This window comes from Canis lupus, chromosome 18 (genome assembly GCF_048164855.1).
Source record: "Canis lupus baileyi chromosome 18, mCanLup2.hap1, whole genome shotgun sequence".
NCBI classification, from domain to species: Eukaryota; Metazoa; Chordata; class Mammalia; order Carnivora; family Canidae; genus Canis; species Canis lupus.
The window spans coordinates 46,977,870-47,002,748 of NC_132855.1; the positions used below are offsets into that span (position 1 = coordinate 46,977,870).

A 24,879-nucleotide genomic window follows, 5' to 3' on the forward strand; every position below is an offset into this window, starting at 1 on the left:
TTTGTCCCTCTCCCTCTGCTCCTCTCCCACCCCTGCTCTCTCTCTCTCAGATAGATAAATATTTTTTAAAAAGTACATAAAATCAGTAACATAAATGCTCACAAAACTGATTTTCATCTTTGAGCCAGAAAATTAAAGGCAGACCATAAATATTTACTGAGCATCAAGTATGCATCAGGCACAGCACTAAGCAGTGAAAAAATAGTGAGTCTCACTAACAAAGTTCCAGCCCAACGTTGCACAGTCTCTCAGGGGGGATACCTTCTATTAACACACTTAATTGTCAGTTGTTCCAGTCCCTCCACACCAATATACACAAAAGCAGGAATAATTTTATGACAAGCCTCTGAGACAAGTTTTACTTTTACTATGCCTGTACAAGTGCCTCGTCATTTCTTAATACTGAGGCTGAATACTGTGGCAATGGAGCGGCAGATCAGATGAGAAGAGTTTGAGAAGAGACATGCTCAGCAAATGCAGAGGGTGGACTGAGCACATAACTCAGAGTTTTAATCCAGGGAATGATGAACAATGAGAACAAAAAAAAAACAAACAAAAAAACCAAAATGAATTTAGGAAGGCAATTAGTCCAGCATTAAAGAACAGCAGAGACATGTCATTCCACATCCAAACAAGATAAGGAATGAAGGACAACTGAAGGGGAACCAAAGAAACAAACAGAAAAAAAAAAAAAAAAGAAAAACCACACACACACACCAAATAAACAAACAAAACACAGGTTTAAAGGTAAGTGGTAAAATGAGAAACTTGTTGAACTATACCACATTTTCCAAGTTACAAAATAATGAAGTCCAGCAATGTGCACCCTGGAGAGTTCCCAACACTGAATGTAAATAATATTTCAGAGACTTGTTTTTTATTTTAGTTGCTAAGAGAAAAAGAGGAACTTGACAGAAATAAACCAAGGGTCACGGGGAAAGTGAACAGAGCAAAACTATGCCCATAGGAAAACAACAAATGGAAAGAGGCAACATGAAAGTCATAGAACCTGTAATGAGAGATGAAGAGAAAAGAACTGACCAGGGAAAACCTGACATAACAAGAGGAGTCTGGGGACATGAGAATGGAACAAGGCTCTGCAAAAGTCATGGTATCAATGACTTCAACCAGTCAACATCTACTGTTGAACACTTGCTACGTACAAGGCTCTGGGTCAATGCTGGGAAGAAATGAAAATGAAGATGAGGTTGCATGCCTTCACTCCTTTTCTTTATGACTAAATTAAAATAATTTTTACCCCATCACCCTACGAAAACTGAAAACTCTAATGATTTCATAACAAGAACATTTAGGAGATATCCTAAACAACTCATTAACCAATAACCTCAAGTAGATTTCACATAAATTGGTTAAGCAAAAATTAATAGCATTCTCTCTTCGTTAATTATGAGACCCTAGGCCAGATCATTAAGAACTGTAAGAACACCATGCCAAGTCATAAAATGTGAGAACAATTTTGTGACCCTGAATAAATTCATCACCTTCAGTGATGTTCAAGTTTCTACCAAAGTTAATAAAAGTCTTCCTAAGAAATAATGACTTAATTATTTAACATTAAGATAAATTTGCAAATGCATCTGTAAAAAAACAAATTCCCATTCTTCTTATTAAACATTTACCTAAGGTTTTCTTGGAAAGTGCATGAAAGTACTGAAAGTTACATAGAATCCTAAACTCACCGCGAAAATAACCCACTATCTATGTAAACAGAGACTGATACCATCACTAGCATGACCATACATGACTGACCTCAAGACCTGACCTTTACTGCATGGATCCACCAACCTTTGTCCCACGTTTTCCTTAAGTCTTCTTTCTAGCTTATCTTTTAACTTAAGCAACAGACCCAACAGGCCAAGCATCCCATCATGGAAACTCAAACTACTCTCTCAAGCAATAAGGACTGCCCTAAGAGCTCCAGCCTGCCAGACCACCCAGATCAGTTTGAGCTCAACCACTGGTTCATACCTGTGTGCATGGACCATGGAGTGAGTGCAGTTACCTCACTATAATGCTAAAATCTCTGCCCAAAAGGAGCACAAACCTCACTAACATAACACACAACATATGTATAGGCATGTTTCCTTAAGGCACATGCACAACCTAAGGCACTCTCCACAAATAAGGGCAAGACTCCCCTTTCTGTATATTCATCTTAACCCTGAACAAAAGAAACCCAGTCAGGAAAGAAATCTTTGCTCAGGGGGTCATGGCTTTGGAACTTATTCCCTGTGACCTCCTTATCTGCTGCAAGTAAACTTTCCTTGGTGTAACAACTCTGCTTGGTGTGGTTCCTATCTGTAACTCACCCAGGAGTGGACTCATGTTAGTTCGATTACAATCCCAAAATTATCCAACTAAATAAAACAAACTTTCCAAATTCCTACTTAAAAGGACTTTTTTTTTAAATTTTTTTTTTATTTATTTATGATAGTCACAGAGAGAGAGAGAGAGGCAGAGACACAGGCAGAGGGAGAAGCAGGCTCCATGCACTGGGAGCCCGACGTGGGATCCGATCCCGGGACTCCAGGATCGCGCCCTGGGCCAAAGGCAGGCGCTAAACCGCTGCGCCACCCAGGGATCCCAAAAGGACTCTTTTAAGGACCTTTAACATACCTTTACTGAATGTATACAACATGGCATTCAAAATGAGCCTGCTGCTCATTTAGTACAAACTAAGTGTGATTTTTCAGAGCACGAAAAGCCATCAATCTTTCAGTAAGCCTCATTTCCTGACCCAGGAGAGGCAGAGTCTACAGTCTGAATTACTACACAGGGCAAAGAGTGGGCCAGGTAAAATCCTCTCCCACTAGCCTGCAGACATCTCAAAATGACCAACAGAGTAAGAAAGGAGGAAGAATGAAGAAGAATAATAGGAAGAAAAAGAAAAGGAAGAAGAGGAGGAGTGAGAGAAGAAGAAGAAAAAGGTTTCTTCCCTCTGAAACACTTAAAACTCATGGGAGGATGAAATCACAGGTACCATCAGAGCATGTCAGGCTAAAAAACACCAGGTGTCCTTAAAAACACAAGATCTATTTTTTGTTTCTTTGCTTCAAAACACACAAGATCTAAATCAAGAGTAGACCTAATCACTAAAACCTGTCTGTCTAAGATTAAAAACTTAGATCGTGCCTCAGACTGTTTCAGGGAGCTCTAGTTGAGCCAGGAAGATATTGGACCCAACATAGTACCCCCAGTTATCTTCTCCCTAAAAGTGCTTTGTGATCTCCCAGAGCCTTACCTTCCACCACACTTTTATCCACACCCTGCTCCTGCCCATGTTCTGATGACCCTAGATCACTGTTCACCCAACTGCTCTTCCAGCCCACTTTAGTTTAATACTACCATGTGTAACCTTGACAGTTCATTATGCTCATGAGGATCCATAGCTGGGTTTTGGCCAGACCCCTGACAGTATGTTCTAGAGGCATTAAAAATACACTAGGAGATTCACAAAAAAATCTACAGAACCAGGTTTTGTGAAGTGCCAGCTGCATCTGCAGCATCTTACTATCTAGCTCAAAGAAAGAGAAACCACGTAAAGCAAAGCGTGAGCTGTGACCATGAGTACCAAATCACGTGTACCAGACTCTTGACCTCACTAGTGGAGGAAATGAAGGCAATTTCTCCCAACCAAACCTATTTAAAAGGAAAAAACAACAACAAAATAAGAAGAGCAACTGACCAACTATAGAGGTATAGGCTACAGACAGGAGTCAGTGCCAAGTCGAATAAGTGATCAATCAGGACTTCTGCCTCAGGTAGAAAATTTTAAAGCCACTTGCAAAACGTGAGCTCTTGAAGCCCATCTTCAGGAAAGCCTCATTGATTTCTTATCTTCAAACAGTTATCTACTGTTCTTTACTTGGGACCAAAAAAAATGCAGCAAAAGGACAACTATTGCTCTGGTACAAAATTGATTTTTAAAAAGGAGAAAAAATGTTGATTTACCCTTGCTGATACATGAATATGATTCTGAAAAATCTCTTCAATACAAAGAAACAAATTGCTGACAGTGTGGGGTCAGGGAGTGGATTAAGTTGTTTATTCCTCCTCTTCCCAGTTGTAACTACTGATGCTTCTGGGTCATGGTATGGCATTTTTTTATTTTTGAAATCAAATTACATATAATAGTCTGTTCTAGGAAAAACAAAACAGATTTTGATCTTAAAAGCAAATCAAATGATGAAATTCGAAATAAAGGACCACTAGAAGTCTAAAATCATTTTTTCATATATGAAGTATTTGTATTTTTTAAAACATAACACATTGAAAAATAAGTAAAACAATAAAAATACAGCACATTGAACTCTATTTTAATCATGTGTAAAATAATTATAATTATCCAAAGAGGCTATAAATTCAATATCTGAAGACTAAAATTAATCCATATATTCATTCTTTTATATCCTATCCAGTACCAAAGAGGACTTCGGGATGTTTACATGAACACTTACACAATAAAATACAAATTTTAAGCAGATGAGGAAACTGGGGAGAAAGGAAACTTCAAGAAATATTTATTAAGTACCTACCCTGTGCTAGCAGTGGAGATGTCGTGAACAAACAGACAAGATCACTATTCTCATAGTTTTATATTTTAGTGATGGTACACTGGAAGAAAGACAATGAATAAGTCAAACATTAAAAAAAAGGTCATGAAGGGGTGCCTGGGTGGCTTAGTTGGTTAAGAGTCTAACTCTTAATTTCGGTTCAGGGTATGATCTGATGATTATGGGACAGACCAGCATGTGGGGCTCCTCGCTCAGTGTGGAGTCTGTTTCAGATTCTTTCTCCCTCTCCCTCTGCCCCTTCCTGCTAGCATTCACTCATACCACCACCCCCCCCACCCCCCGCCAAAATAAGTAAAAAAAATGCTTTAAAGAAAAAAAAAAAAAGGATGGCAAGTGCTGGCAAGTACTAAGAAGACAACAATGTAACATGCTGTGAGAAGAGGGAGTGGGTAGGAATTCTTCAGAAAAGTAGATGGAGGAAACCTGAAATTACTTTTTCTATGCTTGAATATTTTTTTTAATTTTTATTTATTATTTATGATAGTCACACAGAGAGAGAGAGAGAGAGAGACAGAGGCAGAGACACAGGCAGAGGGAGAAGCAGGCTCCATGCACCGGGAGCCCGACCTGGGATTCGATCCTGGGTCTCCAGGATCGCGCCCTGGGCCAAAGGCAGGCGCTAAACCGCTGCGCCACCCAGGGATCCCCTATGCTTGAATATTTTAATCTAAGTATAGCATGCATAATGAAAATGTGTACAGATATGACTTTTCATATTGATAAAGTATCCCAAGTCAAAGGATACTTCGGATGACTTGAGCTGAAATGGGGATGATGCAGAGTACACTGATGAGCTCGGATGAAGCTGGAAGGAAAACTCATGCTGTGACTTTGGCTTTGGAGGACAGCACAATTTGCCTCTAAACTACTAGCATCCAACTCAAGGAAAGAAACAATTACATGACTGATCTGGCACCATCCATAAAGTTCCCCAAGACTTCAACTAATACTGTAATTGAATTCTCAGGAAGATTACTTACAATATCCTTCAAAATATCCTTTAGAAAAAGTCTGGTAAACTATTGAAGAGTTCAGGGATGCAAATGAGAAAACTGATACTGATTCAGATATGAAACTCTTATGACTAACTTAAATCCAAAAAGATTTAAGACAAAAAAAAAAATCTCTTAAACTTAAGGATACACAGAGCTCCTCAACCCTGCGTACAAACTGGAAATCCACTGGGGAGATTTTTTTAAAAAATACTCTCACCTCAGAATCTCAGTAGGTGAGGCCAGCATTCTATGGAGGAATAGAGGATAATTCCCCATAAACAGTTTCTCTTTTTTTACCCCATAAAGAATTTCTTGTAAGTAAGCTTCTGGCAGATAAAACTCCAACAGGTACTCAGAGTACAGATATTCTCTGCTGACATTTAGATGCAGATTCAAATATTTCTATGCGGTTAAAGAATATCTGAGGTAGAAGTAGAAATTATACCCATTTCTCAAAATGATGACACAAAATAAGCATTAAAGATGACATCAATTCACCCCTGAATGAAGTTAGCAATAGAGTAGACTTGAGCAGGACCAAGAGTTCTTAAAGAAATGTTGGGTTGACTCCAACACAAAGATGAATGGGTTAAATGTTAAATAAGCAGTATATATTACAAAAGGATTATTTTACTTGGATCTCTAACATTTTCTTTGAGAATTCTTTTCTCAACTCTACTGCTTATTGGTTATATGACCCTGGGCAGGTTAATTAGCTTCCTAAAGTCTCAGTAGCCTCAGTGATAAAATGGATATAATATCTCCTTCATAATAAAAGATAACACATAAATCACTCAGCACAGCACCTTGTATATGGTATATTAATATTAAAAATAATTCTTATTTTTCAATTCTTTCCCTCAATATTTGCTTTCTAGGGCTTTTATTACCTAAGTAAACACATCCAACTAGATGTTCAAAGAAGCTATCATTTTGGTTATTACTGATTATGTATCTCTTTCAGCTGAAGGCTTTGACATTTGGGACTGTGGAGCTACTTGCTCTAGGAAGCAACAAAAGATATTCTGTCTCTTTTCTTCTGAAGAAAGGAATATGGATCCCCGTTTAGCATTTAAAGTTTCTGTTTTATGCAACTTTGATCACAAAAGGGTATACATAATTTTAGTATTGACTGATGAATATTAAAATCTTCAATTTACAAAAAAAAAAAATCTTCAATTTACAAAGAAAGATATAACAATAAGTATACATATCTGATTCCAAAACAGAATACTGGCCCTTCAAGAGGTGTTTTTCACCTTTTAAATATAAGTATCTTGGGGATCCCTGAGTGGCTCAGCGGTTTGGCGCCTGCCTTTGGCCCAGGGCGCAATCCTGGAGTCACGGAATCGAGTCCCACGTCGGGCTCCCAGCATGGAGCCTGCTTCTCCCTCCTCCTGTGTCTCTGCCTCTTTCTCTCTCTGTCTCTCATGAATAAATAAATAAAATCTTAAAAAAAAAAAAAAACGACTACATAAAGATACTTAACATTTATTTTTTAAAAAGATTTATTTATTCATGATAGACATATATATATATATAGAGAGAGAGAGAGAGAAAGAGACAGGCAGAGGGAGAAGCAGGCTCCATGCAGGGAGCCCGATGCAGGACTCGATCCCAGGTCTCCAGGATCACGCCCTGGGCTGAAGGTGGCACTAAACCGCTGAACCCAGGGCTGCCCCTATGTAGTCATTTTCAAGTTAGTAGATATGATGCATTCCTCCTGTGTTCTGCAAGTTGCAAGAAATATATACTTCCAATGGGACAAATATAAGAAATCTTTGACCTCACTGCCATTGAATGACATCTAAATAAATGTTCTGGGCCTCCTACCATAAGGCCAGTTAAGCACTGAGGTTAAGCAGAGCCAGTGCAGTGGAGTTAAAGTGCCAGGATTCAAATCCCTTCTCAGCTACTTACCAGCTTTGTGGTCTTATAGCTGGTATTACCGGTCATATGATTCTTACGGGACTGCAGTGAATTAATGTGTACCATATACCAAGAAGTGCTGCACACATAAAAAGTAACCGCATAAGTTACTGTATATTAAGTATTTTAGTGTCTATTATAACATAAATGATAAAAGTACTATAAGCACTTCTCTCTTTTCCTGTTTTCTATTTCCTTCCTCCTCACCATTCTACTTAATGTTCCTATCTCTACTGCTCTCCTTCCTCCTTTAATTAACATCCTTTTCCATTTGGATCTTATCCATGAAACGTAATGATAGATGTGGCCTTATTTGAGTACACTGACCTTACAGATTCTTGCTCTCAATGAGCCATGACAAGAAAGCAGGCCTCTGTCCATGTACTTTTAGGAAGTGCCCCTTCATTAAAAATGATAGAACTCTTGGTATTCTTTGAAATTTGAGAAAGCAAATACAACTGAGAATGATTTTTATCAACCCATAAGCTCTTAGAGTCATTCATAGTTTTCCAGGTATAGCTGTAAACAAGTGATGAAAGATGGGTTCTTTTCATACACTGTGAGATCATTAAACAGAACTTCAAAGATGCCCAAAACATATAAACAAATTGGGATCTCATAGAGTAAAACCAAGACTTAAAGAAAACTCCAACAATCCTCAATATCATTTTCTTTTAACTATTCAATTTTAAGAGATGAATGCTGGTAGGAGAATAAAAATATGCTGGAAAATGTTTCCTTCCTATTTATAGCAGCAAACAAAGTTTTGATTGGTGGCAAAACTTTATCAATATTGAGCTACTTAGGTTTAACAAATGCACATTAAGAAGAAAAAAATTGTTTGTGCTAACCTTGCAAAAGACTTCCAAAGCTGTAATTCCTAGGAGCCCTTTTCCGCCAGAGAAGCAAAGCAGTCCCACAGACAATTTACCGTGAAGCTGACTCAGTGCTCCCAAGTGAAACAGCACAATTTTAAGTACAGCTCATGCATGCTTAGGCATATGTATAAATATATTCATAAAAATGGAGCACACTAACTTGCCATCTTGCATTACTGATTATCAAAACTATGATAAATTATAGATCTGTTTTTGGTACCTGACTACTTGAGAAGCTACAACACTATCAGGAAAGAGAGAAGTAAGTAGCCTATCTATTCAATGACAGCAAAGACTTCTGACAAAAATAAATTCTGCTACTTGTAGAGAAATATAATCAACTGGATGAAAAACTGAAAATCTATGAGATGAACACACATCAAAATAAACCACCTAGTAACCTATTTTTGATGCTACAGTAAATGTCATGCTTGGCTAGCAATAATTTTTTAAAAGTAGCCATTAGGTGCTTTTTCTTAAAAATAGCAATTAAGTGATTATCAGTATGAAACCATCACTAAGGCTCAGTATGTACTATGTTGCCCATATAGATCCCCAATTGAAAACATTTTATCCATTTATCCACAAACACACAATTCCTTCAGCACAAATAACTTCAAGTCAGAAGAAGAATAATTTGAATACTCTAGTTCTGAGTGCTATTTACAGGACTGAAATTACTTTAGACTAAGTAGACAACCCTGAGGACAGCAAGGTTATCCACAATCAAATATACTTTCTTTGACTATCATTTCTGGAACTTTATGGCAAAATAACCTTTCCTAACCTTGGGATAAAAATAAAGTATGCATTCAAGTAACTGGCCATGTAGTAAAGAAATCTTTTATCATATGGACTATTATCAACAGAATTATTATTTCACACCAAATTATCCATATTTCCCTAAAAGCAAAAGAAAAATCTCTTCCAAACGTACCAAACATGTAAGTATTCTTTTTTTTAAAAAGATTTATTTATTCATGAGAGACACAGAGAGAGAGGCAGAGACACAGGCCGAGGGAGAAACAGGCTTCCTGCAGGGAGCCCGATGTGGCACTCGATCCCAGGACCCTGGGATCATGACCTGAGCCAAAGGCAGATGCTCAACCACTGAGCCACCCAGGTGCCCCCCATAAGTAATCTTCTCTACCTAGTGACTGAAAATTGAAACTAGGACACATTAAGAGTAAAATTAAGGTGTTTTATACCATAATAGTTCTTGTGAGCTTTTTGAAACATTAAATAATATATTCCTGGTTTCCTTACTCTAGGTCAATGGCTTTATCTTACTAGGTAAGAAGTAGTTCCTGAATTAGGTTACATGACCTGCGAGGTCTCTTCCACCTCTAGGACTGTTAGATTCCACTTAGTTATGTAAATTTTAGTAATTGTAACTTACTTCTGGGAATGTGTTAAATTCGGATAATTAGGGCACCGTTTTTGCATTAAAGTGATGTCATAAAATTTCTAAATAGTACTCGAACGGCCTGAGGGAGTAAATGTTATTTAACAAAAACTCATATAGTGCTTACAATATACCCAGCATTGTTCTAAGTGCTTTATAAGCTCATTTATACAGTATTTTCCATATATTTAGTAACTAAACTCTTGTGAAGCTTAATGAGTATGTGAATTAGCATTGACCAATGAACAAAAGTGAACAACCACTTTCACTTACTCTTTGAAATTAAAATTATTCATTTTTAACAATTAGGATTATCCCTCAATATTATGAATTTGGTCAGTTAATTCTTCTTCCTCAAGTCCTTCAATTGCTCCCAGGACAAACCAAATTCCTCCAAAAATCATAAAGGTACTGCAGAATCTACTCTCTGCTTTCCTGTTTTGGCTCATCTGTACCTTAAATCTTAACTATGTGCACTTAACAAAAATGTGTCCTGCTCCCTATACGTCCATCTACTTAGTGCCCCTTTGATTTGATACGCCCATCATCTTTTCTTAATCTGGCCAATTCCTACTTACCTTCAAACCACAGCTAAGATAGCACCTCCCCAGATAGAGCCCCCTGACTGCTCACCTGGGTTAAATACTGTGTTTTCTCTGCTTCCATAGCTTCCTGTGATCACCTCCAGAAAATCACACAGAAGGGCAGAGGATAACTGCTTATCCATTCATACATCTTTCCACTTGTCTATAAATTCCTTAAAGGCTTGAACTGTGTCTTTTATCTCTAAATCCCCAGAGCCTTGTACAAAAATTGATACACAGTATGAGCTCAACTAAATAAATGCCTTTTAAATACACAAATCAACAAATGAATATGAGAGTTTTGTGAAATGATAGAAAGGCATCCCAATTTTATTCCTGAAGAAGAAAGGAAATTGCTAAAAATATCTATGGGTAGCTAAGATGCCATAATTTTACCTATGTAATTACCAAGAAATAATAAGGGCCATATATAATCACCTTGAGTTTTTAGGTCCAATGTCAGTCCTCAATGAAACCAAAAATGGAGGAAAACTTAGTTCCCTAATCATAGGAAAATTTGGCATTTGGCAATTAAGTCTTAACAACTGTAACTGCCAGATTCAGACCTAGTAGTCAGCAATCTCTAACTGTAGTTTAAAATGCATGGTAAACAGCAACAGTCTCCCAGCTAATCCAGACATCCAACCAGATGCACTGAGTGTACCTCACAGGGGCCAGGCACTGAGATAATAATTACTTTGATGAGGGGCACCTGAGTGGCTCAGTACGTTAAGCGTCTGACTCTTGATTTCAGCTCAGGTCATGATCTCAGGGTTGTGAGATGAAGCCCACAAAGGGCTCTGTGCTGGGGCATGGAGCCTGCTTGAGATTCTCTCATCTCTCTCTGTCCCTCCCCCTCACTTGCATACTCATGAGCAGAATCTCTCTCTCTCTCTCTCTCTCTCTCTCTCTCTCTAAAAAAAAAATACACATATATTTAAAATATTACTTTGATGATAAGACAGTATCTTCACTTTCAATCCTGATGTGAGTAATCTCTTCAACTGTTCAACCTAATTCTACCAGTTTATCTACTCCTCACCAGAAGCCATTCTTCTCAACTGTGAGGTTTTTTATTGTAATAAACAGAAATTGCACAGACCCAAAGTATCTTCTGCCCCAAGTGGAAAAGCCTATGATCCAAAAACTGCCAGAGTAGTGCTCCATAAATGGAAAGAAGGAAACTGGCCAAAGATGGTGGTCTTTCACTAACACAGTAAAGGGCAGAGGGTACCTAAAGACACCACCAGCACCAGGCAGAGACTTGGAGTTTCCAGGTTCAATTCTGCAGTTTTCTTTTTCTTCATTTCTACTTCCTTCTGTTGCCCTTTCTCTCCAAGAAAGTTTTTGTGATTTAATGTACTGACTCTCTCAGCAAAAATTCGGACTGGGAAACTACAGGATGAAAGACCCCCCTATCTTCAATGAATAAATTGCAAGGAAAAAAAAAAAATCAAGGAAATAGAGAGGGAAAAACTACAGAAACTCAAAGGGACGCCTGGGTGGCTCAGCGGTTGGGCGCCTGCCTTTGGCTCAGGTCCTGATCCCAGGATCCCGGATCAAGTTCCGCATCAGGCTCCCTGCGAGGAGACTGCTTCTCCCTCTGCCCGTGTCTCTGCCTCTCACAGTCTGTGTCTCTCATGAATAAATAAACAGATCTTTAAAAAAACAAATAGACTCAAAAAATTAATTGCCATCTATAGACATGATTTGGATCTTGGATTAAACAAACTCCAATATAAATGTGTATTACATTTATATATATTTATCAAATATACTCACATACAACATATTTATATATATAATATACATTTATACATTAGGTATAATATGGTTACATTTTTTGAAAGAATCTTTTTGAAAGTACAAAGTTTTTATGAATGAAATCATATGATTTGCTTCAAAATAATACAAGAAGGGAAGAAAATAGGTAGGAGATAAATGAAACAAAACTGGCTATGAGTCACTAATTATTGAAGGTGGGGGTTCATTATAATCTATTTTGTGAATGCTTGAAATTTTTCATAATCAAAAGTTGTAAATGTGTGAGAGAATATTCCTCCACAGAAATAATTCTCACTGAAAAATAAAAGTGCCCTTTGATTCTTGAGTTTTACTATGAAAACAAGTCAAAATGTAAGGAAAATAGGTATTTATCAAACATTAAATTAAATAATGGAATCCTTCATTAAAATTTGACACATTAGATTTTCTACTACCATAATCAAACTTTGAAGGATATTACTGTAGCCCTTTAAATTAATTTCTTATATGAAAATTTCAACAGAGCTAAGCCCTTGGCTACAAACACAGATGGCATTTTTCTATTTTTACATATTTTATACATATAGATCAAATGCCATAACTATCACAGCATCAATGTACAGCTTTTTTAAAGATTTTTATTTATTTATTTATTCATGAGAGACATACAGAGAGAGGCAGAGAGATAGAGGGAGAAGCAAGCTCCTTGGAGAGAGCCCAATGCGGGACTCGATCCTTGGACTCCAGGATCATGCCCTGAGCCAAAGACAGACGCTCAGCCGCAGAGCCACCCAGGCATCCCTTTTTTTTTTTTTTTAAGACCGCACATCTTATAGTATTAATAAAAATATTTACACATGTGAAAATGTTCAACCAGCCTTTAGATTAGCAAAGTTTACATTTTCAACCACATGAGCAAGTCCTACCACAATATGTACTTAGAGGTCAATGGACTGTTTTGCCAGGTTGATTGATGTATGTGAATATAAAAATTGCTCACAGAGCCGGAAATAATTACCTATCTTAGCAAGTAAGTTCAAAATAGTTTTCAGGCATTAGCTCTGGATGCGTGATATTGATCTAAATGTGGGTAGACGGTAAACTTAAAGAGTATTTCTTAAACATAGTTTATAAATGTCCAGTAAACAACACGGTTCAAATTACACTAAAGGATTGCTACCAAAGAAGAAATGGGGGAGGAGACGCCTTTTCTGAGAAGTGGAGGTGAATGGGTCCATCTCTGGTGTCCAGAAACTGAGTGAGTTGAGAACACTGCAGTTTAGCTTATTTTCACAGTTTTAGTTAGGGATTTCTAGGTCTGTCTCTTGATTTTTTTTTTTTTCCTACAGTACTAACCTTGGTTGAAATCACGTATGAAGTCTTTTCGAGGATTAAAACAAGCACCACAATAATGGTGATACAAATCCTATCCAAAGCCTATAACCCTTCTTGCCTAAGCCCGGCTCCTGCCCGACAGAGGGGAGAGGGTGTCCACCCCTGCGCTCAGAATGCCGCACTGCCACTGCCGAAGACATCCCGCCCAAACTCCGCTCCAGCAAAGCTCCGGCCTGTGGTTCTTTGGGGGGGTTGGCTCCCCCCACTCCCTTCTTTTTTGCAGAGAGCGCCATGTATGTCTCGCAAGAGGACTGCGCTCGTTTCAGCGAAGACGCTGCATCTCCAGGGCGACGGAGAGCAAACGCGCGGTAGGGGGGGCCAGGCCGCGCCCAGCCCCCGCCCCCGCCCCCGCCCCGACCGCGCCGCTCACCTGCCCGCCGGCGGCGTGGCCCCGCACCCGCGTGTCGAGCGCGTCGTGTCCAGTTTCGTCGTCGCCGCCCGAGCGGTAGAGGAGCCGGAGCGGCACGATGCTCTGGCGCTCCAGGAAGCGGTTTTCGTCCCTCCTCTCCAGCTCCGTCAACGAGGCGTCTCCTCCAGGCAGCAGAAGGGTACGGAGGGAGTGGGGAGACAAGGGGAAGATAATGACCCTGACCCACACGGACTCTTCCCTCCCGCGGTCCGACGTCTCGGCGATGCAAATCCCGCCGCCCCCTCCCTCCGCGTCCCTGTCTGGGGAAGACGCAGGGACGCCAGCCGAAGAGCCCTGGACCAGCTCATCTGAGATCACCCAGGATCGGGCCCAGAGGCACAGCACCCCTTTCCCATCCTCCGCATTCCTCTTCTTCAGAAGAGGAAAAACAGGCATTTGACCGAGGGCTTCTAAGGCATCCGCGCGCCCCCACACATGTATTTTTGCTTCACTTCTCACCACCCTTCCAAATAAAAAAAATCTCCCCGCGCACTCGGGAAACGGGGACGGCCGTCTCCAGCGCGCTAGAGGTCTGCAAAGACTCCTGGAAAATGGTACGTCCCGAAGCCACAGAGGGAGGCGAACTTACCTGCCCGGCCGCAGCGCGCCGGGGGGCAGGTCCCCAGGGCGCAGAGCAGCAGGAAGGGCACGGACGCGGCCGCCGCCGCCGCCGCCGCCTGCATGGTGCTGCCGTCAGCCCGCCTCGCTCCAGACGCTCAGCTCCTCATGCCCCTGCAGCAGGGTCCGGCTCCCGGGGCCCGCGCCCCCCGGCTCGCCTCGGCCGCCCCCTCCCAGTCCCGGCCGGTGCTGCGGCGGCCGTGGCGCTGCAGCCTCCGCCGCGGCGCTGCCTCAGTGCTGCATTGTGCTCCGCGGGCGCTTCCGCTGGCGGGGGGAGCGAGCGAGTGCTGCATTGGGCGGTTGGCTGTAGCTAAGTGGTTTCTAGCGCCTCCCACCTCATCCCATGGCAAAGACTCCGGCGGGCGACGAGCGCTCAGCAGGGAGCGAGCGCCTGGTGCACTCGCCCCCCGCGCGCGGGCAGGGGCGCGCGCCGGAGAGTCAGCTGGGAAATGTAGTTCTTTCCCCGCGTCCCGCTCGTCTCCACGACGGTGCGGACTGTCGCGACCTCGTGACCTCGAGGTCCTCTAGAGCCGGAAGAAGGGGGCGGGGAGGGCAGAAGAGAGGTCATCGCTGCCGGGCCTCCTGGGCACCGAAGCGTCCCAACTGTGCAGCTGCGAGAGCCGGTATCTTCCCTCTGTGCGTCCGCAAAGAACCGTAATAAGGTTTTCCAGATTCAGTAGTTCCTTAAATTATTGTCAGCTGCATGGCAAATTAACCATTCATCAAATGCTGATGGAGGACCTACTGTGTGCCCAGTGGCTCACGAGGACACCACCGTGCACAACACCAAGTGTAAGAAGCACGTGCGTGCTCTTAGGATAAACGCCGTTGTTTACCTTACAGTGTGAACGTGCCCTGGCAATGCTTAGAGGAGGATCACTAACTCGGCCCGGCGAGTCATGGAAGGAGAACATCGCGAAGGTCTACGCAGACACTGGAAGGGGGTCTTGGATTTAGCCCGAGTGTCCAGGATGTTTTGTTCTTTCTCTGATCTCTGCCTGAAGGAGAACCCTGAAGGAACTATCTCTGATCTCTGCCTTTTGGAACCCTGAAGGAACTATCCTAACCTCTGATGGGGGCTGCTATAAAGGACAATTTTGTTCTGAGTAGCAGTGTTTCTCTTATAGGGAAATTTGACTCAGCTGCAGCCAGGGATACAAGACCATTGGACCTAACAGGCTTCACGTTTTATCATTTCAACTTAAGTACTTTTGCTGCTGATGGATGGAACAGAGAGAACTTACTATTCACCTCAAATCTCTATTAGGCTGGATCTGTACTCTACTCTCCCGTCTTGCCCTTGACCCTCTTCTTTGTGAAAACCAGACTGGAGGAACTCTATCTTCCCAGGCTGCTGATTCCATTTTTTCTCTAATTCCAACCGTTAGAAACTCTTGAGGATAAGACAGTCATACAATAATTATCACCATAATTAACACTTGCGTAATATACAGTTTTTCTGAGGTCACGTTTAATGCCGTTTGAACTTTGGATCAGCAATTGGATACGTAGTATTCCCATTTCAGAGAGGAGGAAATTCAGGCTCAAACATGCATCTTGCAAATACTGCAACCACTGGCTGCTTGTAGCTACTTAAATTTGAATTAAGTAAAAGTAAATACATTTTTTAAAGAGTTTCTTGGGAAATTCTGATACCAGATTCCTTTTTTTTTTTTTTTTTTAAGATTTTATTTATTCATGAAAGACACACAGAGAGAGAAGCAGGCTCCCTGCAGGAATCCCAATGCAGGACTCCATCCCAGGACAGGGATCACACCCTGAGCTGAAGGCAGCCACTCAGGTGCTGAGTCACCCAGGCGTCCCAGAGTAAACAACTTAGAATTCACTTCCTCAGTCACATTAGACACATTTCTATACTGCCTGTGACTAGCAGCTACTGTACAGTACAGTATAGAAATATAGAACATTTCCATCCCAGACAGCTCTATTGGTTTAGAGAATTTAAAGGACTTTTCCTAAGGTCCCATAGCTAGTTATAGAGTAGGCTGGATATCTTGCTTTCAGATCTGAGTCTTTTCCCACTGTTCCCTGGTCAAAACTGTGTTTTTGTAGCCTCCATCCCAATTCTGGTCTTATAAAGCATGCAGAAGAATATTACATATGATGCTCTGTGGAGATGTTTTTTCTTTCCCCAGTGGAAAAAAACTTTACCTCTGCATCTTGTGACATGTTTTCAGGTTTCCATCATGATGATTTGAAAATACACTCCAATATGTCAATGTCCCAGCTAAAGTGTGGTGTTCATAATTAAATACAACTTAGACATAGTTTTATAAGCAAACAGTAGAGAGGAGAGGTACTCCCCCCAGCTTACACTCTTTTTCTCTCTCTCTCTAAAATAGATAAATCTTTTTTTTTTAATTTTTATTTATATATGATAGTCACACAGAAAGAGAGAGAGAGAGGCAGAGACACAGGCAGAGGGAGAAGCAGGCTCCATGCACCGGGAACCCAATGTGGGACTCGATCCCGGGTCTCCGGGATCGCGCCCTGGGCCAAAGGCAGGCGCCACACCGCTGCGCCACCCAGGGATCCCTAAAATAGATAAATCTTAAAAAACAAAAAACAACCACCCAAGAGCCTGGAAAAGCCGATTATCTTCATCATCTACATAATAGACCTAAATTCTTAACTCAATTCTCTTATTTGGAATAATTAATTTTACGGGTTTTATAAATATTGTGCTGTTCTAAGTATACTCCATATTTTTTACTTAAGGGTCTCTTACTGTTATAAGCAATGCCTCACTGTGCATCTGTTGTGAGCATTTCTCTAAAACAGATACCAGAATGAGGAATTGCAAAAGTCCATAGGGTTTACACATTATTTTAATGAATAAATACATGCCTTTAAATAACTTCATCTTCTTGGCACAGAATGGACATCCTGAGAGGCGAAGTAAATGAGAAGATACCTGTGCTATGAACTACACAGTTTCTCCAAGGCATGTGTTGTGGTGGGGAGGGGCAGGAGTAAAGTTGTCTCCATGACATTTCAGAACAAAGGTACTCATCCTATACGGAGAGAAAGTCCTTTGAATCTCTTTATAGTAATGTGCTTCTGGCCACATCTTGCCTATTTTCTATGTACTTATATTTGATATTATATGGTTTTTAGTGAATTTTTTGATTCCCATCTAGTTAATTAACACATTCATCACCTCACATATATTTTTTGGGGGGGATGGGAACATTTAAGTTCTATTAGCAAATTTTAATCAGTTAACACAGTGTTATCAAATATAGTCACCATGTTTTTTTACACTGATTCTCAGATATTATTCATCTTTTTTTTAAGATTTTTAAATTTATTTATTCATTAGAGACACAGAGATAGAGAGGCAGAGACACAGGCAGAGGGAGAAGCAGGCTCCATGCAGAAAGCCGATACGGAGTTCGATCCCAGGACTCCGGGATCACACCCTAGGCGGAAGGCAGACGCTAAACCACTGAGCCACCCAGGGATCCCCAGATATTATTCATCTTATAATTAAAAGTTTGTACCATTACCAACCATTCCTTATTACCCGCACCTCTCAGGCCTAACAACCAATTTTCTATTCTTTATTCTGTAAGTTCGACTTTTTTTTTTCTTTAGAGTCCACATATAAGTGATGCCGTGCAGTATTTGTGTTTGTCTGCCTGGCTTATTTCACCTACTAAAATGCCCTCAAGTGTCATCTATGTGGCAGGATTCCTTCTTTCTTAAGGCTAATTTTCTTTTTCTTTTTTTTTTTTTTAAGATTTTATTTATTTATTCATGACAGAGAGAGAGAGAGAGAGAGAGGGAGAGAGGCAGAGACACAGGCAGAGGGAGAAGCAGGCTCCATGCAGGGAGCCTGATGTGGGACTCGATCCCGGGTCTCCAGGATCACACCCTGGGTTGAAGGCAGAGCTAAACTGCTGTGCCACCCGGGCTGCCCAGGGCTGACTAATTTTCAATTGTATGCATATACCATATCTTCTTTATCCATTCATCTGTTGATGGACATTTAGGTTATTTCTATATCTTGGCTATTGTGAATAATACTGCAGTAAATGAACATGAGAGTGCAGTAGTTTTGGAGGAAGCCCATATGCCCCAGCCCTGCCAGTCTTAACACCAAGAGTTAGGAGTTAGAAAGTTAGAGAAAACTAAAGCCATAGTTTTTTTGCCCCTTTATGTTAACTCTGATTTATAGGGCCACTTGTACTTCTGGAGTCTGGATTCACAGATCAAGTTCAAACCGATCCTTATGTCATCATCAAGATCCTTGAGTGGTTTCTTGGTATTTCTGTTAGTTTTGTACATAGCCTCTTAGACAGCTTAGTTCTTTAGTGTGCAAATGCAAGTAAGTTGTAATATTAGGAAAACTTTTGTTAGTTTTAAAAGATTTATTTATTTGACAGAGAGTGAGTGAGCATACAAGTAGGCAGAGCAGCAGGCAGAGAGAGAGAGGGAGAAGCAGACTCCCTGCTGAGCAGAGAGCCTAACATAGGACCCTAGGATCATGACTTGAGCCAAAGGCAGACAGACGCTTAACTGACTGAGCCACCCAGGAGCCCCAGAAAACTTTTGTGGGTTTTTTTTGTTGTTTTGTTTTTGTTTTTTAAAGATTTTATTCATTCATGAGAGACACACAGAGAGATAGAGGCAGAGACACAGGCAGAGGGAGAAGCAGGCTCCATGCAAGGAGTCTGATGCGGAACTCGATCCCAGGTCTTCAGGATCACACCCGGGTCAAAGGCGGCGCTAAATCGCTAAAACCCCCAGGCTGCCCAACAACTTTTGTTTTAATGTCAGAATGAGCATATCCAATTTCTGCTGTACAGTCTTAAAGTTTTATTCACAGAGGTAAATAAATTGTGTGTGTTCTTTGGAAAATTTTCTATTCAGTTCCTGTACCCAGTTTTTATTTTATTTTATTTTATTTTAAGATTTTATTTATCTATTCATGACAGGCACAGAGAGAGAGGGGTGGGGGCAGAGACACAGGCAGAGGGAGAAGCAGGTTCCACACAGGGAACCCAACGTGGAACTCGATCCCAGGTCTCCAGGATCACACCCCAGGCCAAAGACAGTGCTAAACCACTGGCCACTGGAGCTGCCCCTCTACCCAGTTTTTTTGTTTTTTTTTTTTTTTTTTAATTTATTTATTCATAGACATACACACACACACACAGGCAGAGACACAGGCAGAGGGAGAAGCAGGCTCCATGCAGGGAGCCTGATGTGGGACTCGATCCCAGGTCTCCAGGATCACACCCCGGACTGAAGGCGGCGCTAAACCGCTGAGCCACCAGAGCTGCCGTCTACCGAGTTTTTTGTTTTGTTTTGTTTTTTTTTGTTTTTAATTTTTATTTATTTATGATAGTCACAGAGAGAGAGAGAGGCGCAGAGACACAGGCAGAGGGAGAAGCAGGCTCCATGCACCGGGAGCCCGATGTGGGATTCGATCCCGGGTCTACCAGGATCGCGCCCTGGGCCAAAGGCAGGCGCCAAACCGCTGCGCCACCCAGGGATCCCCTCTACCGAGTTTTTAATCAAATTGTTTTGCTATTGATTTGTAGGACTTAGTTATATATTCTGGATATTAACCCCTTATCAGAATATGATTTGCAAATATTTCCTCCCACTTGGTAGGTTGTCTTTTCATTTTGTTGATGGTTTCCTTTGCTGTGCAAGTTTTTTTAGATTGATACAGTCCTGCTTGTTTATTTTTGTTGCCTTTGTTCTGGTGTCAAATCAAAAAAGTATTCCCAAGACTAATGCCAGGTAGTTAATATCAAGAATTGTGGAGGTGGTTAATAGAACATGCTTCCTTTAGAAGCAAAATGTAGGGACGCCTGGGTGGCTCAGTGGTTGGGCGTCTGCCTTCAGCGTGATTCTGGAGTCCTGGGACGGAGTCCCATACTGGGTTCCCCACAGGGGGCCTGCTTCTCCCTCTGCTTATGTCTCTGCCTCTGTGTCTCTCATGAATAAATAAATAAATAAATAATAAATAAATAAATAAATAAATAAATAAATAAATAAATCTTTTTAAAAAGCAAAATGTATGGACAATAACAAAGTCATTTTTCAACTTGCACCATTAAAATCAGCCTCAGGAGGCTGAGGGAAATTGCTTGAAACAAGAATTATGATCCTCTATTTCCAGACTTGAGTCAGTTTTTCAACTCAAAAACCACCAACTAAAGAAAAAATCATGTCCCCAGGAGAAGGACCCAGCATCACATGTCAAGTACACATACACATGGTAACGATTCCCTTAGCTCTTCCCTAAAGGGACTTACCTCCATTTACCTGGGTAACTGCACAGGGGAAAGGGGTAAGAATACCCAAATAACTGTTGGATGCAGGTTCTGAACTGCCAGTGATACCTGGGACTCCAAGCACCTATTATGGTGGGGCATATGGGAGCCAGGTTAAATGGAGTCCTGGCCAAGCTTTGGCTAAGAATGGGTCAGCAATGTCATTTGCTTAGCCTCTGAATGTTTCATTAGAAAATAGTAAATCATCCACCTTGTATCTCTGACCTAAAGGGTAAGAATCATAGTGGACAAGACCAAAAGAAAAGAAAAGAAAAAATTGACACAGAAATAGAAATTGAAAAGAAGAAAGAAAAAAGAAAAGACCAAGTGAGTATCTGAAACTGCCTTTCTTAGCCAAGCCCAAGTAATACATCAAAAATAAAATCTTAATCTGGGGGAATGGTGATGGAGGAAATTAATCCTCTGTTATACATCTAAAGACGGTTGATTTCCATCCTCTTCATCTGCATTATAAACACTAGACTGCCACAAACTGCACTAAGTGTAGCCTGCACTGCAGATGCAGTGCCAGATGTGATATCGTTTTCTTTGCAAATGAACACCTCAAGTACATGATATACAGCTATTGTTTGGGTGGATGCATAGTTTTCCATCCCAGTCAGGAAAAAAAAAATTAAAAAATCAGGAACAGACTGCATGCACATGGAAAAGATTACAGTACACATTTTACTTGCCCTTTGTTATAATTTGAAGAGGTTGCCATTGAGAACATCATGTTAATCCATTATATTGATGCTATAATGTTTATCAGACCATATGAATAAGAAGTTGGAAATTTTGGTTAGGCACATGTCCTCTAGCAGGTGAGAGATGTACCCTAAGAAGATTCAGGGACTTGTCACATCAATAACATTTTTAGAGTTCCAGTGGTCAAGGGTATGACAGGACATCCCATTCAAGGTAAAACAAATTATTGCATCCTGAACTTCCCAAATAATGAAGGAAATATAATGCTGGTAAGCCTCTTCAGATTCTGGAGGGAGTATATTCCAAATGGGAGTACTGCTTCCACCCAAGGTATGAAAGGCTGCCAGCTGTGAGCAAAAAATAACTCTGCAGTCACATAACCTGGCAGGTTCAAAGACTTGAGAGGTATCAGTGGTAGGAAAACTGGACTTTATGGAAAACCCCAATAGGGAACTGACAACTTTCTCTGGAGGCTTAGAGTAAGGCTATGCCATCTTCAGTGGAGAACTAGGTACTTTTGGAAAAACAAAAATAGTTTGTTGTATGAAATGACACATGGGAGACGAAGAGCCGGTCTGTGGGGCAAAAACCGTCATGTGGTCACAATTGCCAGTCATAAGCTGAAGTTCTATCAGACCTCTCATCAGATGGGGCAGGTGCACCAATAACCCATCGTAAGCTGGAATCGGCATATCCAGGATGGAGCTAGAGCAAGACCAAAGAGCTCAAGAAATAAGCAGGGAGCCCAGGGCCCCATGTCATCCATTACTATTGCCTCAGTTCCTCTCCCTCAGGTTGCATCCCCTTGATCAGATGAACTAGGAGGAAAACACCAAACTTAAGTCAGGGGATTAGTTGCTTCTCTGGGTGTAGACTGAACATATATGGTAGCTGCCATACAGCTCCACTCAGTGGTGGCACTGAAAGCCAGTCAGTCACAAGAGAATCTTCCTCATAGGCAGAGCTTCGAGTGGTATACCTCTGATCATTGCCTTTGTATGGGAAGAGAACTGGCCCAAGTTTAGAACATATATGGACTGCTGAGCAGTGAGAAATGACATGGCTGGCTGTTAAGGGATGTGGAAAGAAAAAGATCTGAAGACTTAGTACAAGGGGTAATGGCAGATGGTATATGGGGGTGGGCATGAAGTGTAAGCATCTTCATATCACATGTTAATGCCACCCCAATGCTGGCACAATGGGTACATGAGCAAAAGGATTATGGTGGCAGGAAAAAAAGTACCGGACAAGCTTGTTAGCATGAGTTCCTATTTACCGAAGCTGAAGTTTCTGCTGTTGCCAAATACTCAACCTGCCAGAAAACACCTACACTGACATGGCACAATCTGTCGAGACCAGTCAAGCACAATAGATGGCAAGTTGATCATACTAGGCACAGTTAACATAAACTAAATTGCAATTTACTATACACTTAAGCACAACCAAATGAAATAAACTTTGAGGGACTTTGATAATTTCCACTTTCTTTCTTCACAAAGGAATTGTGGCATCTTTTAATAGACACGGCTGTTTGTCTTAATCTGGTTCTTACTATTCAAAGCTTATTGTTTTGGGCCCACACTATTCTCCCAGTGTTCAAAACTGGAGTACGTTTTTCTTGCTCAAGTAACACATTTTATCAGATTCTTTTTGCATTGTTAATTGCCCAGTGCTCTTCCTAGATTTTTCCTATTTTTTTGCATGGTATTTTAAGGAGGCTACTTCCTTCTAATATTGCTTACAAAATTAATGCTCATTAATGGCCCTTGTTTGCCAGAGTCTAAGTTTTGCTTTTCAACCTGACATGTGCAAAATTACTAGTCTGTATAGTCATGTAGGTGGGCATAATACTGCCTCTTTATGCAAAAGGCTTTTTGGTTGGAATTTGTGGAAACATAAACGCTGTATTACTTTTTGTGTAACAGCATTTAACACTCCAACTAATGCAGCTAAAAGGCTAGACTGCTCTTTCATTTGATCTAGTTTTTATACTATGCCATTCCTTCTCAATCCCTGCCCCACTCTCCATGACAAATAATGTAATCACAGCATTTGGCTCATACATTATTGGTCATAGCAAAGACTTCAACACCAGCAAGTCTATTAAGTGGCTGATATCTAAGGTAATTTGGCCTCAATATCTCTTGAGCAACCTATTATGTAACCAGCATTCTTTCAGACCTTTTTAACCTGGCAATTCCATGATTTAAGATCTCACTAGACCAGTGAGGGTTTAGTTTACATTACTCTTAAAAATATTTCCATCTCCAGGGTGCCTGGGTGGCTAGGTCAGTTAAGCATCTGTCTCTTGATCTTGGCTCAGGTCTTGATCTCAGGGTTGTGAGTTCAAGCCCCACATTAGGTTCCATGCTAAGCATGAAGCCTACTATAAAAAGTTAAAAAAAGGGGATCCCTGGGTGGTGCAGCGGTTTAGCGCCTGCCTTTGGCCCAGGGCGCGATCCTGGAGACCCAGGATCGAATCCCACGTCGGGCTCCCGGTGCATGAAGCCTGCTTCTCCCTCTGCCTGTGTCTCTGCCTCTGCCTCTCTCTCTCTCTGTGCAACTATCATAAAAAAAAAAAAAAAAAAAAAAAAAGTTAAAAAAAGTCTTTCCATCTCTTTTGGGAGGGGAAATATCATCCTTACTTTACATTCTACTAGTGAAACATGGCATTGGAATGATTCCTAACTGAAGTGAAACAAAATTTTCTTTTGTCTCACATTCACCAAACTGGATTTATAGAAACTTATATTTAAATACATTTATTATATTCTTTGGATAGAATAGTATTAACTACACATCCATCCTAGCACCAAAGTGTTTTTTAAAAACTTTAATTTTTATCTGATAGCATATAATCTCATATTTCCAGAAATAAGGATTCAAGCTCAGTGGTTTTAAAGTGTTATATATAACATCATCTTTCCTATTCCTTTTAAAACTAGATAGTGGGATCCCTGGGTGGCGCAGCGGTTTAGCGCCTGCCTTTGGCCCAGGGCGCGATCCTGGGGATCCAGGATCGAATCCCACGTCGGGCTTCCGGTGCATGGAGCCTGCTTCTCCCTCTGCCTGTGTCTCTGCCTCTCTCTCTCTCTGTGTGTGACTATCATAAATAAATAAAAGTTTTAAAAAAATAAAATAAAAAAATAAAACTAGATAGATTTTGTCCTGACACTCATCAAAATTCTCTGCAAAGTTTAACATTAGGATTAATAACATCTACATATGGTTCCATAAATTATTTTAATATACTAATCTACATTATTCAAAAAAGGTATTGGCTTCAAA

General features: G+C 40.8%; 1 protein-coding gene across 30 annotated transcripts in view; it reads right to left on the minus strand.

The window, feature by feature from the left end:
- The window catches only part of ADAM22 (ADAM metallopeptidase domain 22), a 224,622-nt gene extending 209,648 nt beyond the window's left edge, over window positions 1–14,974 (minus strand). For 15 of the 30 annotated variants that reach the window (XR_012011081.1, XM_072784300.1, XM_072784296.1 and 12 more), the window contains exon 1: window positions 13,916–14,528. Coding sequence is in view for 29 of the 30 variants with exons in the window: in XM_072784300.1 (XP_072640401.1) it covers window positions 13,916–14,350 (435 nt within the window). In the remaining variant the exon portion in view is untranslated. The other 15 variants (XM_072784298.1, XM_072784292.1, XM_072784304.1 and 12 more) reach the window with 10 other exon arrangements.
- Window positions 14,975–24,879: the final 9,905 nt, after the last annotated feature.